The sequence below is a fragment of the Spermophilus citellus genome, assembly GCF_964194105.1.
Source record: "Spermophilus citellus genome assembly, chromosome: 7".
NCBI lineage: Eukaryota > Metazoa > Chordata > Mammalia > Rodentia > Sciuridae > Spermophilus > Spermophilus citellus.
The window spans coordinates 110,026,685-110,042,149 of NC_138188.1; the positions used below are offsets into that span (position 1 = coordinate 110,026,685).

General features: G+C 35.2%; 1 protein-coding gene across 11 annotated transcripts in view; it reads right to left on the bottom strand.

Moving 5' to 3' along the window:
- Positions 1-40: 40 nt before the first annotated feature.
- LRCH3 (leucine rich repeats and calponin homology domain containing 3) overlaps positions 41-15,465 on the bottom strand; it is a 131,107-nt gene continuing 115,682 nt past the window's right edge. For 6 of the 11 annotated variants that reach the window (XM_081301278.1, XM_081301272.1, XM_081301269.1 and 3 more), the window contains 2 exons: positions 9,644-9,721; positions 4,749-5,904 (listed from right to left, as the gene is read on the bottom strand). In XM_081301278.1, coding sequence (XP_081157404.1) covers positions 5,704-5,904; positions 9,644-9,721 — 279 coding nt within the window. In that variant the 3' untranslated portion in view covers positions 4,749-5,703. Of the gene's footprint in view, positions 2,816-4,748; positions 6,924-9,643; positions 9,722-15,465 lie in introns of those variants that run through there. The other 5 variants (XM_081301276.1, XM_081301270.1, XM_081301274.1 and 2 more) reach the window with 3 other exon arrangements.

Below are 15,465 nucleotides of genomic sequence, written 5' to 3' on the forward strand. Positions count from 1 at the left end.
CCTTGATTATTCTTTGCCAAAGAAACCAAGCTACTTTAGATAGGCACACTTTCAAATGTTTATTACAAGTTACTAAAGTGTTGGTTTTTATTTTAATGTCAATGTGTAAGGTGACATACAGGCAATTTAAAATAACATACATGATATCGACATATTTATACTTAGAACTCATGCAATATATTTACATACAAATATAGGACAATGTTTTACAAAATCTTTTACTAATTACATGTTTGTAACATTTTCAGAAATAAAATGAAATCTGCTGTAAACCATCTCACTGCAATGTGTATATAAAAAAGGCTTCTAAATATCCATGTTTTCCTTCATTTCTATAACCACTTAAGAACTTAGTTTAAAAAAAATTCATCAGACTCATCAGTATCATCACACATCATTAGTCACTGCTGACTGGAGGAAGGAAGAGAAATTATAGACTCCTTGATTAGGTGTAAGGCTGTATTTTAGAAAGCTGTTAAAGAAAGTGACCTACTACTAAGCCTTTTCCTACTCTGTATTCTAGCCAGATAAAATCCCCTCCTCCCATGAGATGTTTCCAGACCTAGTTATTACAAGAGAATATTGGTTTGGAGTGTTTAAGCAGAGATGAATTTCGAACCCTGGAAACTGCTGACATAAAATCTCTGTAGGTGGCAAGGGCTGCACCAGGTAGGACTTGGTCTGTTCACACTTCCAGTAGTGGGAAGGTCACTGCTTCAGGTTGGGAAGGAGTGTGACAAGGCTACTTTCATCTTATATTGGAGTCTAGCAAGGCTGAATGTTAAAACTGAATTGTTCTTTCCAGTTTAAAATCAAAAGGTACAAATGAAACATCATACAAAAATTCTCCAACAAAAATGCCATGATTTTTGCATGCTAACACAGAAAAAATTCAATACTTGATATTTTTCTTCATTCTCAGTCAAAACTGTACATCATTTTTTCTAATAATTCAAATACAAATTTGAATTAGTTTGATAAAAATACACCAAGGTTTCATATTATGTGCAAAATCTGAAATAAGTTGAAATCTAGCTCCACTTATTCCTATAGAAAAATTAGTTGCAGATATTGCAAGTGCTACATTATGTAATGTCTTCTATACTTATGCACCATATAATATGTTAAAGTCTACAATTTGGAGATTGTACTGAGGTTTAATGGTTCAACGTTGACTAGAAGGAAAAATATCTGTAGTTAAAAAATACAGCTAAACAAGTTATATGGTTGGTGAGTCTATTTGGAATTGTAACTCTAATGGGGTCTGGCTTAAGCACTTATAAGACATTTTTACTTTTGTTCTGTGAGGACCTCGAAGGATTGGGCTTTGGAGTTTAGGTGTTTTATGTATATATGTAACATATCCATATATATCCAAGTGCCAAAATATATATGTATATACACTTGTGTGTATATATGTATATGTATGAATGTATACATACTTATGTGGTTTAAACTTGAATTAAAGGCTCCTGGTTTTGTGTTGTGTGAGCCAGTGGCCCTTTCCCTCCACCCACAATTGGGTATATAAGGCACTAATGGTGGCAGTGAGGGTAAGACAAAGACAGGAAGCAGTTTTTAAGATGCCCTAAGTGCTTTCTTTTAGTCATGGAAACTGGCAGTTAACCTGTAAGAATATAAAGAATGTGGCTTTTTTCTTCCTTTTCATTTGCTTTTTCATAATCTTCCATTAGATGGGGAGCTGGATGTGTTACTCTGCTGTGACTGGAATGTGTCTGCAGGTCCAGGTGTCCTGGGAGCAGCTTGGGGCTAAGGGTGGCTCATTGAAGTTCATGCAAATGATTCAGAGTGGTACATGTTACCAGCTTAAGGACTTGGAATCCCAGGATAGAGTGCTTATTTGTTTAGATAATAGCAGGATGATACGTAGAACCATCCTCAGGAAGAAGTTGATATGGTAATGGGCTGGAGTTGGAGGGAGGCTTAGTACACTGGCTTCAAATACAACAGTATCGTTTCTCTGTTTAGGTATTTAAAATCTAGGCCTTCTATATTATTTGAATTTTGCCTTTAACAGAATAGTTTATGTCATCATAATACAGCTTTTGATTTTTAAATGTGGCTGAAAAATGCAGGGGGCAGGCAGTACCCCCATGGAACCACACAACTATCTGGCTTGGAGCAGAAGTCTCCACTAATTAAAAATGGGAATGTGTTGAAAATACAGATTTCCAGGCCTCACCCCTGACCTAGTGAATGTGAATCTGTATTTTAACAAATGCTCCAGGAAATTCTAAATGCATAGCTGTTTAGAATTCAGTGAACCCTAGATGTCTTGGGAACTGGTAAAGATAATAGCATGTCTGTGCCTTCAAGAGAGCCAAATATCTTAGAAGGTATTTGCTGTGGTGTTTGAAATAAGCCTCTAGGAAAGCATAGCCAGTTTAGACTTCAGTGTTGGGTTCTCAATAATGAGAAGTTTCATGTGAGAAAACCAACTGGGTCTTAACCAAAAAAAAAAAAAAAAAAAAAAAAAAAAATCAGTGGAAATGGACATAACCTCCCCTAAAATGGAGAAATGAAGTAAAACATTCCTGGTAGGAATCATGGAAACAGTTCCTTCTAAGAACACGTTAAGAGCTTTGTTTGATATCAGACGGCTGACAGCAGCAATCTTGTTGTCCTGCTCCTTGTTTGCGTCAGGCCAATGCCAAGGTCCTGGGAGTCCTTAAACAGCAGATAGTTGGTGCTGCTGCTGCTTGGGTGGTGCAAGTTCCAGGAGAGCCTGGACGGTCACTGCCACCTGGCTCAAACCTTTCTCTTCTAAAATGTGGAGAGGCAAACATAATTGCTCCTGAAATGGGACAACGTAACATAAAACAAAACAAAAGAGAAAAAGGATGAACATCACTTCTAGAACTAAAAGTAAAAAATAAGTAGTTCTCTACCTCATAATAATCAAGTGAGATATGAAAAGTCTGTACTTGAGAAACTGACCTCTGTTAATATGAGTTAGATAGAGACGGTGCCTGACACTGTCACTTTATTAACACAACTAAAAGTACATACAGAACATTTTCAAAACTGGAAAATTGAGAAGCAGCATACATTTATACATACAACAGAGGAAGAATAGTATGCTATGGAGTGAAAGCAATATCCTCTATTGCTGATAAGCAAAAGCCCAATAGGCAGGTGAAAAATAATAAAACAAATTCCAAGTTATGAGATGGCTCAAGCCTAAAAAGATACAACATTTTAGGAGAAAGCACTTTCGGGATTACATGTCATGGGAATACAAAATGGCTCATGATGTAACTTAGACTGCATGAAAAGGGGAAGCCCACTAGCTACATTATAATTCTGATTCTGGGTTCTCAGGTCAGGCAGGGATAAATGGAAGAATTAAGTGTATCTAAACTCTTTTGAGATTTAGATGTATTTGAGAAACTCTCCCCTAATTTTGGATAGGTCATAGAAGGCCCAGTCTGAATTAGAAATCTGAATTACAAAATTAAAAAGGAGTTGTATTTAAAAAGGTAATGTATCATAGCCTGGAATTTAATGAGTTAACTACACTGGTATTATGAGAGCTTAGTCACTAATAATGACCAATATGTGAAAAGTGTTTACAAGTTTGCTAATTGTTTTTGACTCATTAACTTGTTTGGTTAATTCTTTCTTGTAAATAGAGAACAGAAAAAGGCAATTCTTAACCATAAAAATTATCACTGGGAGGGCTGGGGTTATGGCTCAGCTGTGTGAGGCACTGGGTTTGATCCTCAGCACCTCATAAAAATAAATAAGCAAAATAAAGGTATTGTGTCCATCTACAATTTTAAAAAAAGTTTCATTGGTATTTCTCTTTAGGCTAAATATTCAGGAAAAAAAAAACCCGAAAAAAAAAAAAAAGAAAAAAGAAAAAAGAAATTGCTCTCCAAAAAAGAATTCTGGTTCCATTAAAAGAGAAGTTATAGGATTTATTAAAGAAAATAACAGGATTTTTCTCTGCTTTCCATTGGCACTCACTATATTACTAGAATATTTTAAAAAACCAGTGGTAATAAAATATATAGTAAGTATTTATTTTTGAGGCAGTTATAGGTACTTGTGCTCCTTAATTACTTTCTTTTTAAAATATTTTAATAAAAACAAGGTAATTGTAATCTTTTGACTGAATAGAACTTAGCAACTTTGTAGAAATACTTTGAAAAGGACTGCAAGTATGGATTAGCTGCGTTTAAAAATGAACTTGCATGGTGTTTTATCTTCTGGAAAAGCATTTCCTTCAGGACTGTTTAGGGGCTCTCTTGTCAGCAGCACTCTGTATGTAACGTGTACGGCCCCATGGTTCACACTTTTAGTGGCTCATGCTTTCTAGACACACAACTAACTTCCAGCTGGTTAGAGGGAATGGTGTGTGTTCTCAAGACAATACACAACTACTTTCCTAAACCACACATGATAAACCACACATGAGCATGTGTGTTTTTTTAACAGGTGATTTTTTTAAAAGGACAAAACTCTGAGAATAATCATTGACTAAGACATCTTAAATATAAAACAAGCCCAAACTAACCCCCCAACTCTGGAAGGCACTACTGTAGAAAACTGAGGTTATCACAGTGTTCAATATTTCGGTATTAACATTACACAGTCTTTAAAAGTGTTAAAATAACTGCCCTATTTAATGTGGAAAAAAAACCAAGCAAACAGACCCGCAGGCTGAATTCTTCAGCAGCATGTTACATTCCTTGAAATCTCCCTTCATACTTTTGTTAACAGAGTTCAGAAGATTTCTGAAGGTTCAGAAACACCATTATGAGAATTAGAATCTGAATAAGGTCTATTAGCTCATATACTAAGTATTCTGAAAGAGAGACAATATTTATTGATGGGGGCACAGAACAAAGACTGCAGCTGAATACTTTACCTGCCAAATGCTTCAATTTAATCTCCCCAACAGCCTATATACAAATTCACCTATAAGGATGGTTCAAATATATTAGAATTTACATAAATCCCAAATAGCGTTCTAGAAGTGAACTTCGGTTACATTTAACAAGCAAAGTTACTGTGGACAAGTATCTACTCCTGCTTGATGTGTACTGCATATATACATATTTGGCTCAGAACAGCACTTTAGGGACCTATATGATCTTTAAACTGAACATTATGACCAAATTAAAATTATTAACATTACGTGGCTAGCACCTTCCAATGTCCAGAAATTATAGCCATAGAAAGATCTTTAAGGGCAAATCAGGATTTCGGGGTTGTAATATAAGTGATAAGGTGCCCCCAATCCAGAAGGGTGCCACTGTTTTCCTCATGCTCAGTAACTCACAGTTTTAATACTCAAGTAGTGTTAAGTATGGAAAAATGGCCAGATGGGCATTTTGTCATTTGGAGATAAAGTTCTGTGTCTCACATTTCTAACAGATTCAGGATTGAATTAGTACAAATGCACTGGCATTTATAAGAGAAACAAGGCCACAGGGCAGGAGAATGGATAAATGACCAGGAAAGAAAATGCTAGTCCTTTATTCACTGTTAGCCATCATTAATGCTTACTAAGGTGACAGGCTGCTCACCTGGACCTGGAAGGACTTATCTACTAAGGTTAGCTCTCTGAAGGCCAGGGCAGGGAGAAATATGTAAATAATGGGTCTTCGTGAGCAACAAACCTCCTTTGCCAAGTACAGGAATGAAGTGGAGAATCACTGGAACACAATCTTTCAGCTACAGGGGGAGGACCCAGTAATAAAGCATACAGAGAGTTAACATTAAAGTACAATAAAATGCCACAAAGCCCAGAAGTTGGATAGACAGACAGACAAAACTGGATTCTTCTGAATGTGCCCCAAGAGAAAGTAGTGTTTCAACAGTTCTTTTAACGCTGAGATTTAGCTGAAGGATGTCGGAAGGGGAACAAAGAATGTCCTGTCCAAATTGTGAGCAGGAAAGGAAAACAGAAAAACAAAGTCAGTGGATCAGAAATGCAGATTTGAGTATAGAATTCAGTATGATCATCTCAATCACATTCAAAGGTACACATCCTGTAATGTTTTTATTTATGATGAATAAAATGCTAAAAAGCAAAACTACAATCTTCTTTGTATAGAGATTGATTTACTACTAGATAGTATAATAAAATGTGCTTATCTGCTTATTGGTGACTAGTATGAACATTGAGGATACACTGAACGGAACTGGATGCTGGCTTAGAGTCCTGTGAAGCCTGAGAGTGGGAGGGCCTTCGTAATTGTTCTTCCCTCCCCACTAGTGAAGAAGGAAATGGCAAAAAGCACAGACAAAAATTGGGGTGGGCTGAGCAGGAGGAACTTTTCATGGGAAGTCAGGTAAATCAAGAGGGTTCAAAGAATGAGGAGAGCTAATAATTAGGGGACATTTACCACCTAGCAGCCAAGTGTGATGAATGACTTGAAGTTTTTCTAAATATCAGTCAAGTCCAAGCCTAATTCACTAATGTACAAAATGACTACAGAGCAGCATGGGGCCTTGGAGATCTCTGCCATTTCAGAGATTATTAAATAAATAAAAACGTTAATGGACTTGACAAAAAGGAAACTATTAACACATACAATAACTCTTGGATATACTATACTGGACTCAAATATAAGTTCTTATCATCAACTAAAGTTTTTCTGAATAACATTTAATAAAAACATAGTAATAAAGTGAATAACCATATACTCAACCTCATCAGAGGATTTAAAGTCACCTATTCTTTCATAGTTCATTCATAATTTAACTTGTATAATGCTTTAAGAAAAACTGTTTTTCTCTATACATATTACCTGGGCATAGAATCTGTCAGATGTTAATAATATTAAGTTTTCTATTTAAAATTTTCAAAAGCAATCATCATGATTAAATACACAATTTTCTTTTCAAGTCCAACAGAGCAAGTGAGGATGCATAAGTGAAGGCCAGAATGCCTAGAAATATAGTAGGACAAAGGAAGAAGAGGAGATAGAGGGTGGCAGAGGGATCTGAGAATGCCCATTGGTATTTAAACCAGTTTGTGTATTTATTCATTTTCCCTTAGTTTGTCTAGACAAATGACTAATTTTTTAGCAAAAGTTGCAGTGTAGCAGGAAGCATCTAAAATTGGTGGTGGTGGTGGTAGTGGTGACAGGGACTTGGGTGGAAGGCAAAAGGGGAGAAGGAAGTGGTGGTCTATGTGGAATGCCCATTTCCTCTTTCTGGTAGGGGAGGAAGGATGTGTTAAGAACTCCAGTCTGACCACTTTGGAAAAAATCCAGTCTTTTAAAATTATATTTTTTCTATCTGTACCTGGTTGAAATGGCATAGCTCTGGTACAAACAGAGGTTGCCAGCTCATAATAAATACTATTAACCAATGCTTGGAAAATGCTGACTAAAATGCATATTTATTTGTTTGTTGAGTACTGGGGATTGAATCCAGGGGTGTTTACCACTGAGCTACATTCCAAGTCCTTTTTATTTTTTATTTCAAGACAGGGTTTTGCTAAGTTGTTTATGATCTTGCTAAATTGCTGAGGCTGGCTTCAAACTTGTGATCCTCTTGCCTCAGCCTCCCAAGTCACTCGGATTACATTAGTGGGTGCTCCCATGCCTGGCTTAAATGCATGATTTGAGGTACACTGTTTTTATACTTTGTTGCATGATGGAATATTCTGAAAGAATTCCAGGTTAGGGATTTTAAATGTGAGAGAGAAGATGGGTCTATAAAGCCCACTGGGAAGGTATAACATTTATAAAAGTTGGTGAACAGTACTTTTAATATAAGCTAAGTCAGCATGCCTTATTTTTTTTTCGGTGGCTACCATTCTCTATACCAACCTATATCAGTCAAGTCCAAGTCTAATTCACTAATGTACAAAATGAATACAGAGCTGCATGGTGCCTTGGAGATCATCCAAACCTGCCTTTTCAGAGATTATTAAATAAATAAAAACATTAATGGACTTGATAAAAAGAAAAATATTTATTAACACATAACATATAATAACTATTAGATATACGATCCTGGCCTCAAATACAAGTTCTTTGAATCTCTTATTCAAAGACACTGTGGAATGGAACTAGAGTAGGTAGTAGGCATGTTTGTATCAGTAGGAATATCTTTGGTACAAAGAAAGGAAGAATTGAATGTTAACATGCACGTATGAATATCAGAAACTCTTAATATGGAGAAAAAACATGCCATTTTTTTAGATACCGTATGAATGCTCTTTTAACATATTTAAAAATGGCTTGATAAGCATTTATAAAACAATAATATTAAAATAGAAATTTTGATTAAATTTATTATTATGGAAGCTTCAGTTCTACCTCAAGTTAAAAAGAAGGAGGGGAAAAAAAAAGCCAGCAAAAGAAATAAGTGCAAAATAAAGAGTAGAACAACCATCTATTCAATAAAAGAAAATAATCATGTGAATTCATGGTGGCTAATATAGATGTACTAGGGAGCTGGACTCTTTTCTACTTTGTAACACAAGAAAGAGCTGAAAGAGAAGGTTGTTCACTGGAAAAGTGATGCTGTGGCCTTCTCAGTTCCTGGTTAGAAAGACGTATGGTAAACTGGGTGAAGAAAGTCACTGTGAAAACTACTAGAACAGAGCTTGACTCTGAGAGCGATCATGGCATTCTTGATGAGCCCAGTTTCTGACAGCTAATCAAAGAAGGTGATTGAAAAGAGGCAGTTGGACAATATATAACAATTGTAGGGGCCGAGAGTATGACTCAGTGGTAGTGTATGTGTTTAGCATAAATGCAGCCCTAGGTTCAATCCCCAATGGATCAAATGGCACCAAGTTGTTTATTCCTTTATATGTCTACATATCACATTATTAAATATAATATTCCTTAAGAATATCATCCTTAGTTACTTTTTAAAAAGATAACTGAATAAACAGTGTATCCAGGTGTTTTCCTTAATTACATCCATAAATTAAGTTTAATTATTTGAACTACTGAAGGGTAAGAATATTAATATAACTGAGGAACTTGGAGGCAATAAATCCTAGTAGCAGAACAGATGCTTGGAAATGGCAAGTTAAACTCTAAGATATTAGAGCTTAGTAGAAAAACTTGTAAAATCTGAATGAAGTCTGTAATTTAGTTAACAGTATTACTGTTCCAATGTTACTTAGTTTGGACAACTGTACCATACCTATGTTAGATGTTAATATTGGTGAAGTATACATAGACACTCTCTGTCCTATTTTTCTAACATTTCTGCAAGTCTAAAATTACTTCTAAATTAAAAATTTTTAGTATTAAAGAAGGTGTTAAAAACCGAAGCCAACTGAAGCATTCTCACTCTGAGATTTTGAAAGACAAATTCTGTTGTTTGTATAGTTTTATACAAGCCAAACAGCTAGTTGGGATGTTTAGGAAAACAGAAAGTTATGTTTCATTAATTACTTATTATAATATAATTATTTAAATTTATATATTTATGATTTCTTTGTGAGGTCCTGGGAAATAAGGAAAACAATAAAAATATTGATCAAAAGAATATCAATTGACTCTTATAACACAATATCATGTTAGTAATCACCAACTTAGTTCAGTGTCCTATAAGTCTAGTGCATTTCTGATAAGATTTTAGGACTATAATGCCTAACTCTTTTAAAAAGGCAACACATACAAAAAAGATAATTTATTACCTGAGGTACACCAATTTTTCTGCAAGCTTCTAGGAAATTCTCCACATTTCGCCTGCATTTTGCCATTGTTAATTTAGGCTATAAAAATAAAAGGAGGAAAATTATAATGTTATCAGGAAAGGTCTAAAAATTTACCAACTTTAAAAATACTCTTGCCAATTGATTCATATATTCACAACACTATAGACTGAGGGGGTCAGTAAACATTTTCTTTAAAAGAGGATCAGATCATAAATATTAGTCTTGAGAATCATAAGAACTGTTACAAATAATCAATTCTGCTACAGGCTTGAAAATAACCACAGGCAACATGTAAACAAGTAATTGTGGCTGTGTTCCAATAAAACTTTGTTTATAGAAATAGGTGCTGTCCTGTGGGTAGCTGTTTGCCACTTTTTTTGGGGGAGGGGGTGTATATCAGAGACTGAACTCAGGGTCATTTTACTATTGAGCTGCATCCCCAGCCTTACTTTGTATTTTATTTAGAGACAGGGTCTTGCTGAGTTGGTTAGCGCCTCGCTGGCTTTGAACCCATGATCCTCCTGTCTCAGCCTCCTGAGCTGCTGGGATTACAGGCATGTGCCACCAAGCCCGGCTGTTTGCCACTTTTTAAAATAAACGTTTTGCTTTAGTTTTGAAAGGTAAGTACTAAACAGAAAAATTTTTAGATGGATAGTTTTAAATTTTATTCTATTTTCAGACAATGTACACTAAATAAATTTAAAAGAACGGCAAAATTAATTACCCATTGCTCATCACTCAAATATATCCACAATTAACAACTGGTTCATTTTTCTTTTAGTATATATTAAATATAACAAAAAAGAAAAAACCCTCAGAGCTTATAAATATACTATAGATGCATCATGTTCTCACTCACTGACAACATCTGAATTTTAAAAAACATTTTAATTTTAGAGGTTAGGGCTGTAGATCAGTGGCAGAGTGCTTGTCTAACATGTGAGGCACTGGGGTTGATCCTTAGCACTGCATTAAAAAAAAAAAAGCATGCTGAACATCTACAACTATAAAAAATTTTGATTTTAAAAGGATAGGTCAGCAGACACAGTGGCACACATTTGTAATCCTAGCGGGCTTGGGAGGTTGAGGCAGGAGGACTGGGAGTTCAAAGCCAGCTTCAGCAACTTAGCAAGGCCCTAGGCAAATCAGCAAGACCCTGTCTCTAAATAAAATATAAAAAAGGACTGGAGATGTGGCTTAGTGGTTGAGAGCTCCTGGGCTCAAACCCTGGTACAAACAACAACAACAACAAGAAGACTGGGTCAATTCGGAACCCATTTTCCAAAGTGTGAAAGGTTCCTATAGGAAATTTCCCCAGTTACAACTAGTAAGCTTGTTTTTCTATAAAGATCTCTTATGGCTAGAAATAAAGAGTTATATTAAGTGATTTAAAGTTTCAATCAAGCTTTTCACCTGTGGGTTATCATGAAAGATAATATTAGAAAACAAATATGAATACCATTTTTCAAAATGATTAACATATTCAATTGTACAAATTCATTGGTTGGTTTACAGTATGTTCAAGCATCAGTCAGGGAAGCCAAACGTTTGCATGGAATCATACCTTTGGGTTTTTATTACTACAGTTAACAGATGGAAGTCTATATCATCTTTAGGGGGAAAAAAGGTTTCATCTGTAAATATCTGGGTTTTCTTCAAAGAATGCCACATCCCCAGCTCTTTTTATATTTTATTGTTTAGGGCCTCACTAAATTGGTGAGGCTGGCTTTAAACCTGTAATCCTCGTGCCTCAGCTTCTTGAGCTGCTGGGATTATAGGTGTGAGCCATCATCCCTGGCTGATTCAGATTTTTTTCTCAGGTTGTCTTCCTATTTTATGGTTCATTCAGTGAGCTCTTCCAGCACCGTATTTGTCATTATTTTTTGTTGTTGTTGGTACTGGAGATTGAACTCAGGGGCACCTGACCACTAAGCCACATTCTCAGCCCTATTTTGTTATTTTATTTAGAGACAGGGTCTTGATAAGTTGCTTAGCGCCTCACTTTTGCTGAGGTTGGCTTTGAACTTTCGATCCTACTGCCTCTTGAGCTGCTAGGATTACAAGCGTGTGCCCAGGCCCAGCTGTAATGGTTTTTGATATGGTTCAACAGCATACCTCTAAGAATGTGAATCGTACTCCTTAACACCTACACCTACCAAACAACTAAACAGCATTTTATCAAACATCTTGATCTTCCCAAGATAACAAGAAAGATGAATTAGAACTTAAATGGTTGCAAACACTTAAAAGTTACAGACACATGACTTTCTGATTTATTTTCCTCTCTCCAAATCAGAACATGACAGCACACAATCTTTGTCTGCCCATAAATAAGTTCACCATCTATCTGAATTCTTTTACAATGCTTGATATAAAACCTCCCTTTATAATGAGAAATTCATTTTTTGAATTTGGGGAAAGAAACTGATTTGTGTACTATATCAAGAAACTCTTTTTCAAGTTGTACATACACTGAAATTAGCTAGCTCTCAAAGAATTATAAGAAATTAACATGCATGAATGTAGCCATAAAAAAACTGCTACAGTTTTAATTCGTATTTGGTTTTTAATTTTATATTCTCATCACAAAAATTATTCTAAGAAAGTATACTACAAATCTTGCTGCTGGTTTTAAGAACAAAATAAAGGAAGAAGCTGTCTACTATGAGGAAGGAAAATGTATATGAAGGAAAAATAAGTGTAAATATTTATGCTGAAAACTGGTTCTATAATTGGAATTTCATGAAAGCAATATTGATTTATTCTTAGTAATCATGATCACAGTTATCACAGTTTGAAAGAGGGTTGTTTGCTTGTTTTTGTTTTTAATTAAAATAGTGGACAATTATCTGGCTAAATCCAACTCCATTCCTTCACCCCCAGATTTTTCATTTGGGAAATTTTATGTGTCTTCTTAACTATATATATCCTTTATTATCTAGAAAGATTCCCTACTAGCTGAGCATAGTTGTAGGCACCTGCAGCCCCAGCTACTTGGGAAGCTGAGTCAGGAGGAACCCTTGAGCTCAGGAGTTCAAGGCCAGCCTGGCAAAAAACCATCCTGCCTCAAAAATAAATAAGTAAAAATTCCCATTAAACAATTTACTTGTCAAAAAAAGCTATTTGATAAAAGACCCCCTTTTTTTTAATCTTAAAAAAGAGAAATTAATGTCCTTGAGAGAATGAACCACTTATAACTGTGTCTGTATCTTTTGTACCTGGCAGGATGCCTGGCTCTGACATGCTCTCAATAAATGAGTACGTTTTGTTGTTGATTCCACTGGCCATTTCTAAGTGTTCTCATCTCATCTTAGACCCTTATTTCTTTATCTAAGGAGAAGGTCCATGTATTTTATTTCTTGGAGAAGTTAAATATTTATAAAAAACTTTTATTTTCTCATTTTATATATATATATATATATATATATATATATAACATTCTTGAAAACACTGTGTTCTGGCAGTCAAAGTAAAGAGGCTCAGTCACTCTTTCAAATTCCACTTACTACATTAACTCCTTGATAGTATTTCCCCTGAAAATGAAGAAGGAAAGTTTTGTCCTTTTTATTTTTAATTAAAGAATAATTTTTTTTTCTTAATGCAGTTGACAGAAATTGGGAAGAACAGAAAGTATGAACAAACACTTCTTCCCTTACTGGCATTGCCATTGTTTTCTTAGTCATTACCTATAGGACCAATGGGGAGGTTTTTAATTCATTGGGAGTATAGTTTAGTTTGGTAGTAATACTTTGCTTTATCTATAGAGAACTGAACACCTGCTCTCAGAGTCATTAAACAAAAAAAAGCTACCTATTTTCCTTAGAAGAAATGTATAACTCTATTTTTGGATGTGCTGGACAAAAAAGGGCCATATCAGACCTGGGACTTTGTTAAGTAAGTTTTAGGAACTGGGTCTGTAGCTAAGTGGCAGAGCACTTGCCTAGCATGTGTGAGGCACTGGGTTTGATCCTCAGTACCACATAAAAATAAATAAATAAAAATAAAGGTATTATGTCTATTTATAACTTAAAATTTTTTTTTGTAATTAAAAGAATACAAAGTCCTAGAGAAGGATTAAGGATTTGCATCTGGAAAAGTAGTAAAATGAAAGTCTAGATGTAGAAATCTATAGTTCTGATACAACTGCAATCTGAACAAAGAATTTACAAGGAACTGCCTGCTAAATAACAAACCAACCAACTAGAAAATGACAAGAGGGCAAACCTTTGAAAAGGTAAACACTGCTAAGCTACTAAAAATGTAGGTATATTCATTAAAAGTCATCAAAATAGGGTGAAAATACAATCAAATAAATGCAATGTGAACCTTGATTATATCCTGTGTGTGTGTGTGTGTGTGTGTGTGTGTGTCTTGCTTTACTGGAGGGGGGGAATGAAGTAGCAGCTATGAAAGATATCCTTAGAGCAAATGTAGAAATTTCAATTTACCTATGGTGGATGCTGACACCTGGTATTCCCCTACTAGTCTGTACATCCATCCTTACCCCCAACCTTTCCCATCTTGCTGGCTGCTAATTGCTCATAGCTACCTCCTTCTCAGCTTCAACATGATCCCATGGGAAGCTCAGAAGTGAATTGTTCTCTCATCTTGAAATAGGAGGACTCAGTCCTATGTCAGTCATTGGCTATCAGCTATGGGAAAAGGAAAGGTGGACCAGGACCATTCTCTGGAATATTTGAAAGGTAAAAAGTTATGAGACCTGCGTCTCTTAATTGGTGCAGTTTAAAGACACACACAGATAAAGCAAATATGGCAAAACTGAATAAATGTCAGATCTACATGAGGATTTTAAGTGTTCACTATATTATACTTTCAACTTTTCTGAAGGTTTAAACATTTTTTTTAAACATTTACTTTTAAGTTGTAGTTGAGACACAATACCTTTATTTTATTCATATATTTTTATGTGGTGCTGAGGATTGAACAGTTATCCTACTGTTGAAACAGGACAGCAGAACTTCTGGGCTTAAATTTTGTAATAAAAAGTTGAAGGAAAAAAAGGAGGGGTATATCAACCCAAAGCCTGCTGTTTCTTTTGTTGGTTGTCATTTTGACACTAATATCCAGAGCTGATAAGCATCCAAAGAAAACAAAAATAGAATTAAGGACAAAAATCACAGTCATATCAATAGATGCACAAAAATCCTTCACATCAGCCCTAATTCATGCTAAAAACACTGAAAAAAAACAGGGATAGAAGGAATGTCCGTCAACATCATAAAGACTATATATGAAAAACCCAAAGCCAACCTCATAATACATGGGAAAAAACTGAAAGCACTTCCTTTAAAATCCGGAACAAGACACAAATATCCACTCTCACCACTCCTATTTAATATGGTGCTAGGAATTCTTGCCAGAGAAATTAGGCAAGAAAAGGAAATAAAAGTGATTAAAAAAAGAAGTCAAATTATCATTGTTTGCAGAGGATATGATCCTATACTTAGATATCCAAAATACTCCACCAGAAGATTGCTGGAACTAATAAACCAATTTAGCCAAGTAGGAGGTTACAAAAATCAGTGACTTTCCTATATACCAATAAGGAATCTGTTAAGAATGAATTCAGGGGCTGAAGTTGTAGCTAAGTAGTAGAGTGCTTGCCTAGCATGCATGAGGTACTGGGTTTAATCCTCAGCACAACATAAAAATAAATAAGTAAATAAAGATATTGTGTCCATCTACAGCTATAAACAAACAAACAAACAAACAAACAAACAAATAAAATGAATTCAGGAAAACATCTCCATTCACAATGGCATTGAAAAAAATAAAATACC